This window comes from Dioscorea cayenensis, chromosome 14 (genome assembly GCF_009730915.1).
Source record: "Dioscorea cayenensis subsp. rotundata cultivar TDr96_F1 chromosome 14, TDr96_F1_v2_PseudoChromosome.rev07_lg8_w22 25.fasta, whole genome shotgun sequence".
Classification (NCBI taxonomy): Eukaryota; Viridiplantae; Streptophyta; class Magnoliopsida; order Dioscoreales; family Dioscoreaceae; genus Dioscorea; species Dioscorea cayenensis.
In genome coordinates, this window is record NC_052484.1 from 16,842,305 (window position 1) to 16,856,818 (window position 14,514).

Genomic DNA, 14,514 nt, shown 5'->3' on the forward strand with positions numbered 1-14,514 from the left:
AATGGCTTTAATTCGCATGGAAAATTCTATAATATAATAAGATTTAATCAAGAAGCTGGTAAAAACATATGAATTAGACCTGGTCATTAACAATTGCATGAACCATTCTTTAACAGGACCAACATCTCAAGGATACAAAAATGTGTCTGAATCCATCAATTAAAAGAATTCTTTGATAAGATTATTTTAAAGATACAAAAATTTGTTCCTCAGATCAAGCTCAATCTGTGACACACACAAAAACAAAAATTCATCATCGTGTTCTTCCCTACTCCATTACAGCAACACCACCAGCTGCTTTTAATTTCTCAATTATGTCATTGGCTTCTTCTTTGGTGAGCCCTTGCTTCAAAACAATCGGTGCTTTCTCTACCAAATCCTTAGCTTCCTTCAGTCCTAGATTCGTAAATGCCCTGACCTCCTTTATCACCTTGATTTTTGCTGCAGCGTCAAACTTTTCCAGCTTGACATCGAATGCAGTTTTCTCTGCTTTCTTCTCCTCAGGCTTTCCAGAGGCGGCACCGGTTTGTTGCCCCATATTAAGACCTGCGGCTGACATAGTTTGGAGTTTGGGGTGCCTGAGCCTTAATTGGAGAGTGGGACCAATCTGTTTCAACTCTGCATGTGGTAGGGTGGCAATCTTCTCTGCAAGTTGAATGATCTTCTCAGATGGAGGAGGTCTTGGTCCATACGGGTCATAGACTTCTGGGTACTTGTATCTCTTTGGCTTGGTGTCTGTTGGAGCTACATCAGCACAGAAACGCCGGCATTGGTGTGGTTTCCTGGAGTAGGCAGAACCATTAATACGTCTTAATAGTGCAGCAAGCTTCATCGTGGTCCTATTCCTATTCTTGAAATGCAATCAAGGGAAAATGTGGAAGAGAAGCCTAAGGGACGCAATATCTTATTGTGGCATCAACAACATAGCAAGATGTGAGGCTCCAACTCTCTTCTCCAAGTTGATTCTCTACAAAACTAATAAAAAAATGATGTGTATTAGTTTTGCAATTGCAAGCATGTCTTGTCTTTTTGGTTAAGACATAAAACTTTAAAAGAGTATGCAGAGACCAATTGCATAAAAGCTGAGGCATTATACAACAATAAAGAGGTTTACTCTAACATGCGCTGTTCGGCAAATGTTATAATTTCTGCAATTGGAGAGCATGGCAACCTGGATAAATATTTTTAACCATTGTGTGGGGGACTTTATCTCAGTTCTAGGAAAAAAGGGGAGCAAAAGTCAATGTTGGTGCAGGGAATAGCATATACTTGAACAACAACAAAATTTTTATTACAATGCAGAAAATGCAAACGATTTTAGCCTCTCCAATACTTGAACCACATATTGCATTAATGAAATAGAACCTAGGCTGTTAAGATTGCGTACCATCATGCTCTTGTGTTCAGGTTTATTAATACTATGTATGTTGTTCTATGAACCCTCCACAGTTGTAAGCGTAAAAGTCAATGTTGGTGCAGGGAATAGCATATACTTGAACAACAATAAAATTTTTATTACAATGCATAAAATGCAAACGGTTTTAACCTCTCCAATACTTGAACCACATATTGCATTAATGAAATAGAACCTAGGCTGTTAAGATTGCATACCACCATGCTCTTGTGTCCAGGTTTATTAATACTATGTATGTTGTTCTATGAACCCTCCACAGTTGTAAGCGTAAATGTCAATGTTGGTGCAGGGAATAGCATATACTTGAACAACAATAAAATTTTTATTACAATGCATAAAATGCAAACGGTTTTAACCTCTCCAATACTTGAACCACATATTGCATTAATGAAATAGAACCTAGGATGCTAAGATTGAGTACCACCATGCTCTTGTGTCCAGGTTTATTAAAAACTATGTTTGTTGTTCTATGAACCCTCCACTGTTGTAACCTCTGTAAAATGAAAATAACAGAAGAGTCTCACAGCCCTCCTTAAGAGGACAAGGGAACTTCTCTTTGTAGGGCTTTCCTTTGAGAATTCCCAAATAAGACCAACTATACCCTTAAAAGCTTCTATATACCTCATCCCCCTTTTTTTTTCCCTAATGTACTAACTATAATTTTTCTAGTTATATCATACATAACGCCAAGCATCCTACATATGTTGCAGTCATCCTTAACACATATCCTTACTGCATTTCCCAAATTCCAAATCATACCACAAGAATAGCTTGCTAAAAGAAGTATTGAATGGCACACATTAACGAATGCAAATCCCAACTCCATTTGTAACAACCACCATTGCCGGTTAAGAGAAGCTTTGATGCTTCAGCAAAAAATCTGTTTTGAAAAATTTAAGATTTCAAAACAATGGCATGGACAAAGTCACTTATTTCAGGATAATAAATTCCCTTTAGTTTAATTAGTTCAAATGAAGAGCTTCAGCATCAAAAAGATCAATACGAAAAACACAACAACACCAAAAGTGCTTGACTTGAAAGATTAAGTCTGAAAATAATCTCATAATCTGATGATCTATGATTTGCAATTCACCCATTTCACTGCCCAAAAATGATGATTCAAAGCAAAATGAACTTATCATACTAACAAGAAATTATACACAAAAAAATTAACATTTTAATGACAGAATAAGATTTTCAATCTAAAATATCAGAGAAAGCTCGAAAATTCTCAATTCACAGTAATGATTCTACAAACAGAAAAACTCAATACCTAATCACATTGACATTTGGTGTCTCACTCCTGCCACCAAATGTGAACCAAAAACAACCAAAAAAACTTTTTTTTTCCAAGTATCAAGTCATCAATTTCTTATCAGGAGAAATCAAAATGAGAATATGAGCCTTTTCAAAGGCTCATCACTGTAACACCATCAGCACCATCACAATCCTCTCCATCACCGGCACAAACACAATCCATCACCATAAGATCTAGAAGAAGAAAGGCGAGGGATGGAGAAGCTCACCTCGAGTTCTTCGCCGGAGAAGAGGAGCTCAACGGCGGCCTCCGCGCGGCGACGGCCCTAGGGCTTTGGCAAGGGATTGTAGAAATTTCAAGCTCTTCTCTCCTGGAACTTTACCAATTACCCCCTTGACATGTTTGGAATTACTTATCACACACTTAGATGTGAAACTTCGCTAAAATTTTTAAATTAATAATTGTTTATTATTATTATTAGTAGTAGTAGGCAAACTCTCTTGTATTTTTAGGGTGTTCGTTCTAGGAAATATCCGAAATCGAACCCTAACTCATGCAAAGTGAGGGCATAAAGTGCATGTTGAGCTTGCTCTATGCTTATGCGCGTTTCTAACACATGCTTGTCGCATTTCATCATCATTTCACTCCGGGGTTTTAAGATAATATTATATATAAATATAATATGAATAACTTCTTATAATAGAAATTATTTTCATACAAATAGTTTTACAAAGTTTCATAGACATTTATTACATGAATAAGTGTAAATTAAATTTTTTTCAATTATTAATACCATATTTAGACCGTGTTTGGTTCACTAATTCTGGAGTGAAGTGAATGACGTGTTAATTTGTTTTGCTGAAGTGAAGATAGGATACTTCCAAACTCCACCACTTCCTCGTTTTGACTTCGGTGAAAAATCGGCCGAAGTGGACTTTGGCGATTTTCGCTAATGTGGCTGAAGTGACTTCGGCCACAGTTTTATGGGTGATCCTACTTTCTGCTCTTTTTCTCAATTTCTCCTGCTTGGGTTTCCGACCGCCATCATCCACCATTCTTCATGAGTCTCTCTTTGATGGGTTGTTGGCTAATCTTCACTTGCTCTCTCTTTCTAATTTGTAGGGAAGCCCTAGTATATCTCATTTTGGTATTGTGAAGCCCCTCGTCGGTTGGCTTCGGCTGACTATGTCAGTCTTCGGCTCATCGTGTCGATAGCACTCCTCTTGCACTATTGTGACAACATTTACAACCTTTATTGCAAGGCATAAGGCTTGATCTCTTTTAGTTTGTTTGTGGTTTTGATGTTTTATCTCTATCCACTACTTGAAATTTGCTGATGAATCCTTACTTGGCCATTTTTGGTCGCCATCACCATTTAAGAGCTCGAGAAGTCTTTGGCCATGTCCCAACTTGCTAGTCTTCGTTGATATCTGCGTCAAAATTAGACTTTTTTTAGGGTTAGGGTTTCTTTGGGAGTGGCTTAGTTCATGTCTGTAAAGTTGTTTGTATTTTTGCTGGTCAATTATATTAATTGTGTATGTGTGTTTTTGTTGATGTTTTGATTGTTGCTTTATTTTGAATGTTACAAATTGCTTGTTCTCTTTGAATACTACATCTGAGCATATTTTGGAAGAGAGTATCATTATGTTGATATCTCTGGAGTTATTTGCATCCATTCGTTTCTTGGTTGCACTTTTAGTCACAATGATATCCATTACTAATTTAGCTTCACTTATATTTTATTTCCTATCAATAAGACACTTCAATTAAACTTGCTTGGTTAATTATTACTTTTTGGAACATGGAGGTCATAAGATGTAATGTTTTTCTTTTATTATTCCCATCTCACTTATATATATTGTGTTTGTGTGACCATTTAATGAAGTTTTGTTTGTTTTACTATTCCCATCTCACTTATTATTATGATTTCTCAATAATAGTCTCATAACTATTTCTTGCAATGTTTGATGTGATTTAATTGTTCAACTTGTTTAAATACCTATTCAGTTACATATATTTAAGGGAAAACTATTTAATTAGTCACCCAACTTTCAAGTAACTTCTATTTAAGTCACCATAATTTTAAAAATTTCAATTAACTACCTATACTTTAAATTCACGCATATTTTGTTATAACTAGTTTTTCCTGTAGATTTAACTAGCCCATTGTTGTAGATTTTCCAGCACAACACTATAGTGGCCTGGTTACTGTAGCATATCGGACATTGCAGCAGCATGTTACTATAGCATCACGAATTTCTCCTTAGAACCCTTCTTCCTTTCTTCTTCTTCTTCTTCTTCTTCTTCTTCTTCTTCTTCTTTCCTTGTTTTTGGCTGAACCTTGCATTTTCTCTTGGGTTATTTTGGTGAGCTTTTCCAGCGAACCAAAGTCTTCATTCTCTTTCTCACATCCTCTTGAGTACGGTATAGGCTTCGATCCAAGCTTTTTATCCCGTATATTCCTCGTATTTCCTTGTTTTTAGAAATTTTTAAAAAATTTAGATTTTCTTCATGGATTTGGTTGTTTATAGGCTCAAATTGAAGCCAATGACTTGTTATTCATGTATGAGAATGTTTGTGAAGAAAATTCTTGTTTAGGTGTTGTAATTGTAAATTGGGAGAAAATCCTTGTATAAGGGACGGGTCTCACTGTAGCAACCCCAAGGTTACTGTAGCATTGACAATCTTTAGTTGTTTTTTTATTTCTTTGGGCTAGAGTGAAGCTAAAACCCAGGAATTCATTGGTAACCTTTATACCTAGATTTGGGCCAACCCTAGGATAGATTTAGGATTGTTTGTTAGAAAAACTTAGGGTTTTCCTTGTTTGATTTAATTTTGCTAAATATTGTTGTGCTTTGGCAAGGAGAAGAAGTCTTGGCTCGAGGTAAAGATTTAGCCGAGTAGCTTGCGAGGAAGACAAATCGCCAATTCTGTGAGTGGAATTATTGTGCATAGCTTTATTAGAAGAATGCCAATAGCTAGATATATATATATATCATGTTTTAAGTAAGTTTTATTGATTTATACTTGTTTGGCATTTTGGTGAATGATAGTTATTATTGAGAAAGATCTTGGATGTCTCCTTTGGCATTTGATTTGTTATCATTGGATTTGTGATTGAGTTATATATATATATATATATCCACGAGGTTGCGAAATCCTTGTTTTGTGTGAAACTTGGGATTTGTTGTGAAAATCATTGATTTTGTGAAATCTAAGGCTTGAAACTCATTTCGGATTGTTGAAAGGAAAGGATTCCCATGTGGTTTCTTATGTTGGGATTTGTATATTAATTTGTGTTAAAAAGCTTGAGCTTTGCTTGTGTTTTATCTTGTTCTCGTGCAAATGGCCGAGGTGTTATTGATTTATGATTATGGATGACTATTGTACTCTAGTGGAGTTGTACTTATTGTGTGAGTTGTTTGGTGGTACCCTACTGCAGTAGGCGGTCTCTACGGCCAGCCTGGTTGAGGTGGCATGGTAGACCGGCTGATTTCTACGAGTGCCAGTTCAGGTGGGAGTGTAGAGCCTTGATTGGATATTCATCAGGTAGCCGGAGTCACCAACCGCTGAACCGATGGGTCAATGTCAAGGATATGAGTACCGTAACGGCTCTGAACCTAGCCATGGCCACAGTAAAGGTTTAGAGAGTTTTATAGACCATGTTATGCTGGGTGAGTGTTGGGTATTGTGCTTATTTATTTTAAAATCATGACGTTTAGTTGTTTTTACTTGTATTTGAAAGTATGTTTTATGGTTTTGGTGTGTAAACCCTAGTTGGGGTAAAAAGGGGTTTTCTTGGTATTATATTATGTTATTTTATTTCTTTTAAAATATTTCTATTATATGTGATAATGTTTCTAAACTGGTATTGTTTTGGTAAAGTATTTATTTTGATAATTTATTATTATTTTTACTGCTGGTATATTTCTACTAGAGTTGTGCTAATCTCCCCTCACTGAGTAACTTTAGTTACTCATCCCTCTTTCTTCCTCCCAATTTGTTGCAGGTAGTAGGTGTGGCTGTGTGGCAGCGTACTGGGCATTTGCTACTGTTTCATCTTATGCTATATTTCTTTCATTTCATGTATGTTATCTTTGTCATGGAACATGCTGTTTGACTTATGGATCTACTAGTGTATAGAAAACCTTGTTGCATGGTTTCAGTATCTAAATAACTTTTAAACTTTTGTGTATCAGCATTTCCTACTGTTGTTAGTGTTGTTTCCCTATGCATTTGTGAATCTCTATATTTTCAGTATCTTGTTGTTGTTATTGTTGTTGTTATTGTTGTTGTTGTTGTTGTTGCTATTGCTGTTGCTGTTACTATCATTGTGTAACATCGTTCCACTCTGCTCTATATCTGCGATAGATATTGTTGAATTCCAGGTGTATTGGTCAGCCTTGCGGCGTCATGATGGTTGAGTGGCGGGGTATCCCTCCTCAGGATCGCTGTGGTGATTGTCACGTCCCGTGGGCCCACGGGTCGGGGAATGACATATTTAAGTCACCGAGCCTAACTCTGTCAACGGCGTTCCTACATGTCTTGCCACGTCTCACCTAAAAGAAGTTGCTGCTGCCACCTAGAATGACATGTGGAGGAGTTTATTTTCTCCGCGCCAAAGAGCAAACGTCCCATCTCCTCTCACCCTCGTAAAGATTGTCCATCTTCTCTCACCTTCGTGATGATCAACACCAGGACATTAGGGTTCTTCTAAGATGTTTTCTTTGAGAAGATCGACACTGAGAACGTTAGGGTTCTTCTGAGTTTTTTCCTTCTGAGAAGATCAACACCCAGAATATTAGAGTTTTTCTATGATTTTCCTATTTTGAGAACCCTTAGCCCTCTAAGAACATTGTTGTAGTGAGCTACATCATCGTCCGATGCTATGGCAACAAATGAGCAAGATTAGGTTGATTTTCAGTTTCATTCCTTGACATTTGCTTTTTCCTCACATGTATTAGTTATATATTACCATGTTTTCATTTCTGAAGTTTTGTTCCTTAATTTATGGTTGATTTTAGGAGGATTTAATGTTTTTTGGGTACAAAGATGTGGGTTTAGAATTCTTTCAGGTACAAATATAGATAAGGTTAGGGATTGGAATTTTTGATTTTTTTTTGTAGTTGATGAACACTAAAACTATCCTAGATGTGGGTTTAGATTAAAGTTCTTTATGAGATCATGAAAGTTTCGTTTCATGCATGTTCATGGGCTCAGTTATTTTAGCAATTACTTGTTAGAGAATAAATGATCTTTATCAAAATCTGATGTTGGTGTGCATTCTTTGATCATATAAATCTTACCAGTAAGTTTGTTGTTCAACATAAAATTGGATGAGTGTTTTTTTTTGCATTGGTTGAATGTGAGGATTTTTCATCAATTGCTGTAAAAGTTTCTTCAATGTATTGGCCGTGAACTATATTTATGAAGGGTTTGTATGTTTATTATTTGAAATTCTACACAGTTAACTTAGTGTTGTGAGATCATAATCATATTCTTGCATTATATTGGATGAAAAAAACAGCATCTTTGAATGTGTCTCATTTATAATACATTTAAATAGCACTGTTACTTTTCTAGTTTACATTCTCTTTTTCCCCATTGTGTTTTGCTTCAATCCACATATACTCAGAGGATTCCAATCTGCAAAAGAATTTATAGTTAGTATTAGTTGATGCTTAACTATGTGAGAGATTTATAGACAAATACTTACTCAAAAAGAAACAAAGCTATTTAGATTTTTCTGCTTGTACTTGTGAGTGTAACATGACAAATGCACCCAATATTTTATCAATTGCTGCATGGGATGCCAACAAAACTTATTTATTTGATTTCCAAAATTATATATAAATATATACAAACAAGTTCTCATATGTAGCAGCAGCCTAAAAATCACTTATATGTTTATTTCACAATATGTTTGTTTAGCAACAAAACTACCCAATTGCAATCCTAAAAATCACTTATATGTTTAGCATAATTTATATGTTTAGAATAATCTTAGAATGAGTTTCCATAGAACAATGCTTTAGTTTTTAAAGAAGAATGTTTGATTCTTTATAAATGAGTTTAGTAATATTATGAGTTTCTACACTTGTTATTCTGATTTAATGTTTGAGTTTCTATTAACCAGTAATTGTATCTTACTGTTGTTGTAGTGTAAATGAATGGTGTCAATGAATGCTAATGTATTTTAGGTGGACTCCAATGTTTTAGAACATCAATTGTCTCCTAATTCCATGGCCAGCAATAGTATGTCTAGCACTGGTTATAACAGTACAAATTCTGATTTTAATGAAAGTGATTATGATCTAGATGATGACGATGACCAAGCATTTGAAATTAATGTTAATCTAGGAATAGAGAGGGATATGGATAGTGTGCACAATAATTTAGGTTCGGGTCTAGGCAATGTAGTGGATTCTGATGTTGTTAATGAAGAATCAGGGTATGATAATTCAGATTCATTGCAAAGTGTTGTTGATTCTGATGATGCATCTAACAGATCATTTAGAAAATTTCTAGAGTTTAACATTGAAACAGATATGGAAAACCCTATGTTAGCAAAAGGTATGTTGTTTCCTAGTAGAGAATCGCTTAAGGAAGCTGTGAAGCAATATGGGAGAAAGAATAGGTATAACTTGAAGTTTGTGAGAAATGATAAAAGAAGAGTTAAGTCCATATGCAGAGAAGAATGTCCATGGGTCTTGTGGGGGTCTCCATTTAATCGAAAAGATACATTAGACAACACATGGCAGAGTTAAACATATACCAGTAACCATACTTGCCTAAAAGAAATGAAAAACAGGAATGCCACTTCTAGGTGGATTGCTTCCCATTACCTGCATAAGTTCTCTAATGATCATCATCATTATTCCATCACTTCCTTGCAACAAGATGTCAGAAATGATTTTAATTTATTTGTGCCTCTTAGCAAGTGTTATAGAGCTAAAACACTAGCACTAGAAGTGGTTTTCGGGAATGCAAAGGAACAATATTCTAGGATCTATGATTACTTGCAAGAGTTATGGGAAACTAATGAAGGGACTACAACAATCTGCAGATTAGAGGCCAGATTATTCTTGCGCATGTATGTTTGTCTGCAGGGATGCAAGAGTGGCTTCAAAACTGGGTGCAGGCCTATTATTAGCTTAGATGCATGCTTTTTGAAGGGTTACTATAGGGGACATCTAATGGCAGCTGTGGGGATTGTTGCTAACGACTGCATGTATCCCATTGCCTTTGCTGCTATTGAGAGTGAAAACTTTGATTCATGGTGTTGGTTCATCGATTTGATGATACAAAATTTGGAGATTGTGAACTCATACCACTGGTCCTTTATGTCAGATAAACAAAAGCTACTTGCTCTTGTTGAATTAAACATTTAATGTCATTAATTTGTTGTCATCAGTATTATATACTTAATAATTTCTTGTTCCAATTTCATTTGTTGTGCAGTATAACTTGTATTTTTTTTTACAGGGATTAGTTGATGCACTGATGGAGTTAGTGCCAAATGTTGAACACAGGAACTGTGTTAGGCATTTGTACACTAACTTGAAATCCCAACCCAACACCAAAGGGAAGGCAATTAAAGATTGTTTGTGGAAAGTTGCCAGGGCAACATACATGAAAGAGTTTGAAGATGCAATGTCTAAAATGAGGTCTTTATCTAAGGCTGCACATAAATGGATCCTGGGCAAAGACCCAAGACAGTGGAGTAAGGCCCATTTCTCCACATTGATCAAGTGTGACATGCTGCTTAATAACCTTTGTGAGTGCTTCAACAAATATATTTTGGAGGCAAGAGGGAAGCCCATTCTGACAATGATGGAGACTATAAGGACAAAATTGATGCAAATGATTGCAATGAAAGAAATAGCTGCCCATAAATATACAGGAGTCTTATGCCCAAAAATACAAAAGAAGGTGGACAAAATAATTGAAGAGTCAGTTAGATGTTGGGCTAGGCATGCAGGTGGAGCAAAGTACCAAGTCTCATGTGGACCTGCAGACCAACATGTGGTGGACTTAGAGTGCAAGAATTGTTCATATAGGAAATGGGATTTAATTGGAATCCCATGTACCCGTGCAGTTGTTGTTATGTTCTGTACAGGAGAAATGCCTGAATTATATGTCGATCCTTGCTATCATAAGGAGACTCAATTGCAAATATATTTACACTTCATTAATCCAATTAGAGGAGCAAATCAGTGGTCTGTTGTACAGGGGATGGAACCTATAATTCCTCCTATGATGAGAAGGCCACTAGGTAAACCACACAAGAGTAGAAGAAAGGGAAGCAGATGAACCAACTCCAAGTCTACCTAGGGTTGGGAGGAAAGGAGTACAAATGACTTGTCACAAATGTGGGAAATATAGGCACAACATTAGAACATGTTGGGGGAAGGTGGGGGGTAACAAAAGGCTACCCAGATTAAGTGTGAGTAATTTAAAATTATTTGCAAGGTTAGTTCAGACTTTTGACAATATTATTTCCATTTCATGTTAGAAGATCTGTAGGAGTAACTCCAAGGGAAGATTCAACAGCAAGGAGGCAACATTCAGTACCGATGGTATGGATATTTATGCTTCTTTAATTTTTTTTTGTTTGAATGAAAATTTTGAGATGAAAACTGAAAATGTGTGTGTGTATCCAAACATCAGGGACAAACTAATGGGGAAAATGTTGATGGGCAACAAGGAGTTGAACTTGGGTGCATTTAGTAAGGTGAAAAAAATATTACAATCCTTCATGCATATAATAACTGACTTATAATCAAAGATTTTCTTTCTAGGTGAGAAGGGTTAGGGGGAGAAACCATAAACAACTTCCAACATCACAGCAGAGAATGAGGACCTAGGGGCAACCTCCAACATCATAAGTATGCATGATGTTTAATGTGTTTTTCCCTTAATGCTTTCTAAATTAGTTGTGGTTTGAGTAACAAAAATATAATTTCTGATTCATATGAGTCTATATAGCATAACCAAAATGAAATTGCAAGTCAAGGACAAAGAGAGGGCACAAGCACATTTGGAATGGTAAAATTATGCCTAACCTCCACTTTGTTATGTTTTATAAATGCACTAAATTATTCCTACACAGGGATTTAATCAAACTTCTACAAATGTGACAACAACCAATCCACTTGGAATTACACTTAGGTGGATGCCTGATGTGAGTCAGTTATCTTTGAAACCTAAATATATCTCTATTAAAGAGTTTCTGACATTATTTGTGTATATTATGTAGGGTTCTAGTCAAGTTATTCCCTTACAGTAGAGTTTTGTCACAAGAGCTGTCAATATAAACACACATGAAGTGGCAAAGAGACCTCCCAATAGGCAAGTGCCATCAAGGAACATGGCAGGAAGACCAGCAAAAAGAAGAAATATTCAGGATGGAGGCAATTCTCAGAATAGTTACAAGAGATGTGAGGGAAAGGGAGGAAAGTGTTACTAGGGAGGTTGCTCATATTGTGTGAATTAATCTTATGAAGAGCTGGATGAAATTTTTGTCGAGATGTTAGTTTTGTTGGTTCAATGTGGACTAATCAAGCTTGGTTTTTTTTTTTTGTGCTAGAAAGTTCAGTTACCATGTCCTTAACCATAACTTTTATTGTTTAAAACAAATGACAGGATCTTATGTTGGAATTCCATTTTGTCCATATGCAATTGACTCACTGTGGTTGCAATTGTTTTGAAGGGATTTCAAAAAATTTTAGTTCAATGAATTTGAAATAATTTTGAATTTTATGATGAATTACTCAGGCAGGACTTTCCAGAAATGAATTACTTTGGTTACAATTTTTCATTATATGAATTGCTCAGGCAGGAATTCCATACTATACATATATAAAGAGAGATAAGGCAATTTTTTTGTACAATTGATTTCCAAATCACAATTTTAGGTTCAAAAAATTGGAAATTGTTCAGTAAAAAGCACAAATATTATGAAACAAAACAAATATCAAACTGATACATGCTATTGCAAACATAACAAGCATCCAAAGGGAAATAGACTTGAATTAGTTACCCCTAAACAATTTCATCTAAAATAACTGTCAATTTATTTGAATAATAAAGCTTTAGCAACATTAATAATTAAGTTTTAAAAAAAATCCAAAATCTAGTACAATGAACTCCAAATTGATTTCCCCAACCAATCTCACTTCCCAACTACATCAAAAAATAAAAAATCAAATGGTAATGAAGCCTCATAAAAAATTAACAATACCCTATACAATGAAATTACACATCCAAATTGGTTTTCCCAACCAATTTCATCTCCCAAATACAAAAAAAAGTGAAAAATAAAAACATTAATTGAAACACTGTTTAATGGCCACGGAGAGAATAATTGATTTGTTGGGGGGAGAGGAAGGCTTCTTTGCCTGGCAGTATCATCATCAAGGTCTTCATCATCCTTCCCCTCTCAGCCGATTAGGGTTTTTCTAGGTGATGAGCTTCACAAGGAGATGGGACGTTTATTTTTTGGCGCGAAGGAAGCTTGCTCTTTGGCGCTAAGGATGCTTTCTTGTTAGCTCAGAAGAAATAAATAAATAAACTCATGCACATGTCATTCCAGGTGGCAGGAGCAATTTCTTTTGGGTGAGATGTGGCAAGGCACGTAGGAACGCCATTGACGGAGTTAGGCCTGGTGACTTAAATAGGCATGAATTTAAAATATAGGTATCCAATTGGAATTTTTAAAAGTATGGTGACTAAAATAGGAGTTACTTGAAAATTGAGTGACTAATTAAATAGTTTACCCTATATTTAACCCTTTTCCAGTTGTGAGATGTGTTGTTTTGCTTTATTAGTTCCATCTCTGTAAACTTGTGCTTGTCTAAATCATTTCATGAAGTTATGTTTATTATTGTGTTTGTCTATAACCACTGTATGCCATTTACTTTTTCTCTCTAGTTATTTGTTAAGCCTTTCATGCCATAATTATTATGATTGAGAAAACCCCCAGGGGTGAAGTTTCATCAAAAACGCACGAGTGGATTGGGAGATTACCGGAGTTGGGCGCCATCGTGCGGCGTCAGCCAGCGCCGCTACCGGCCAGCCCGCTCGGTAACGTGCGCAGTGAGCGGCCCAGAAAAAAGGGGGGTCTCAGAGACCCTTTGTACCCCGAGTAGCTTATTCATGATTCTTGGATGAGAACTCTTTGGTTAGTTCAATTTTCCATTTTACAGCATTAGAAAATGAACCTTTATGATGCTTATCTCTCACTTATGTTTTTGTATTCAACTCATGTTTTAATATTATTACTGTTCTTATTGGAGATAATACCAACTAGCATTCCTTTGTTTTTTTTCCCAATTTTTGTAATGAGTGGTACTTGTTTGAACCTGAATTTACATTTAAACTGAAAACTATGACTACTCTAAAGCCATTGGAATTGATTTGCATGTTGTTGTATGTGCGTTTTGTTTTGTTTTATTTTTTTTGTTAGGTTTAAGAAGGTATTACTAGAATGTAGAGAATTCAATCACATAACCTAATTCACCAACTTGTACTCATTGATTGATTGTGTAGATGGATAATTGGGCCCTAGGTGAGCGTGCAAGAACTCTCGCATCGGTTTTCACCACAATTGTCATCGTCATTGCCTTCAGTAGTTGAATAAATTCACATAACTAAGCCTAGGCGAAACGTGGAGCCATCGTTATATCGGGACCAAACTTGGAAGAAACACATGAACTCCATTTTCAAGAGTGGGCGAGACTATTGTATGAGCTACTTTAGGATGGACATAGGTCTTTTCATGCATTTGTCCCAAATTATGCGTGATAGGCACTTCCTTGTCGATACACACCATGTGTCCATA

The 14,514-nt window shown here is 35.8% G+C and overlaps 2 protein-coding genes across 2 annotated transcripts; one reads left to right on the forward strand and one right to left on the reverse strand.

Annotated features, from left to right (window-relative positions):
- Positions 1 to 86: 86 nt before the first annotated feature.
- On the reverse strand, positions 87 to 3,727 carry LOC120276194 (54S ribosomal protein L12, mitochondrial). The gene is made up of 3 exons (XM_039282920.1): positions 3,564 to 3,727; positions 2,941 to 3,048; positions 87 to 782 (listed from the first exon to the last, which is right to left on the reverse strand). The coding sequence occupies exons 1-3, from the start codon at positions 3,725 to 3,727 to the stop codon at positions 269 to 271; spliced, it is 786 nt and encodes a 261-aa protein (XP_039138854.1). The 3' UTR covers positions 87 to 268.
- A 5,187-nt stretch (positions 3,728 to 8,914) lies between these two features.
- On the forward strand, positions 8,915 to 10,985 carry LOC120276195. Its single transcript, XM_039282921.1, has 3 exons — positions 8,915 to 9,309; positions 9,610 to 10,045; positions 10,158 to 10,985. Exons 1-3 carry the CDS (start codon positions 8,915 to 8,917, stop codon positions 10,983 to 10,985), a joined length of 1,659 nt encoding a protein of 552 aa, XP_039138855.1.
- The last annotated feature ends 3,529 nt before the right edge of the window (positions 10,986 to 14,514 follow it).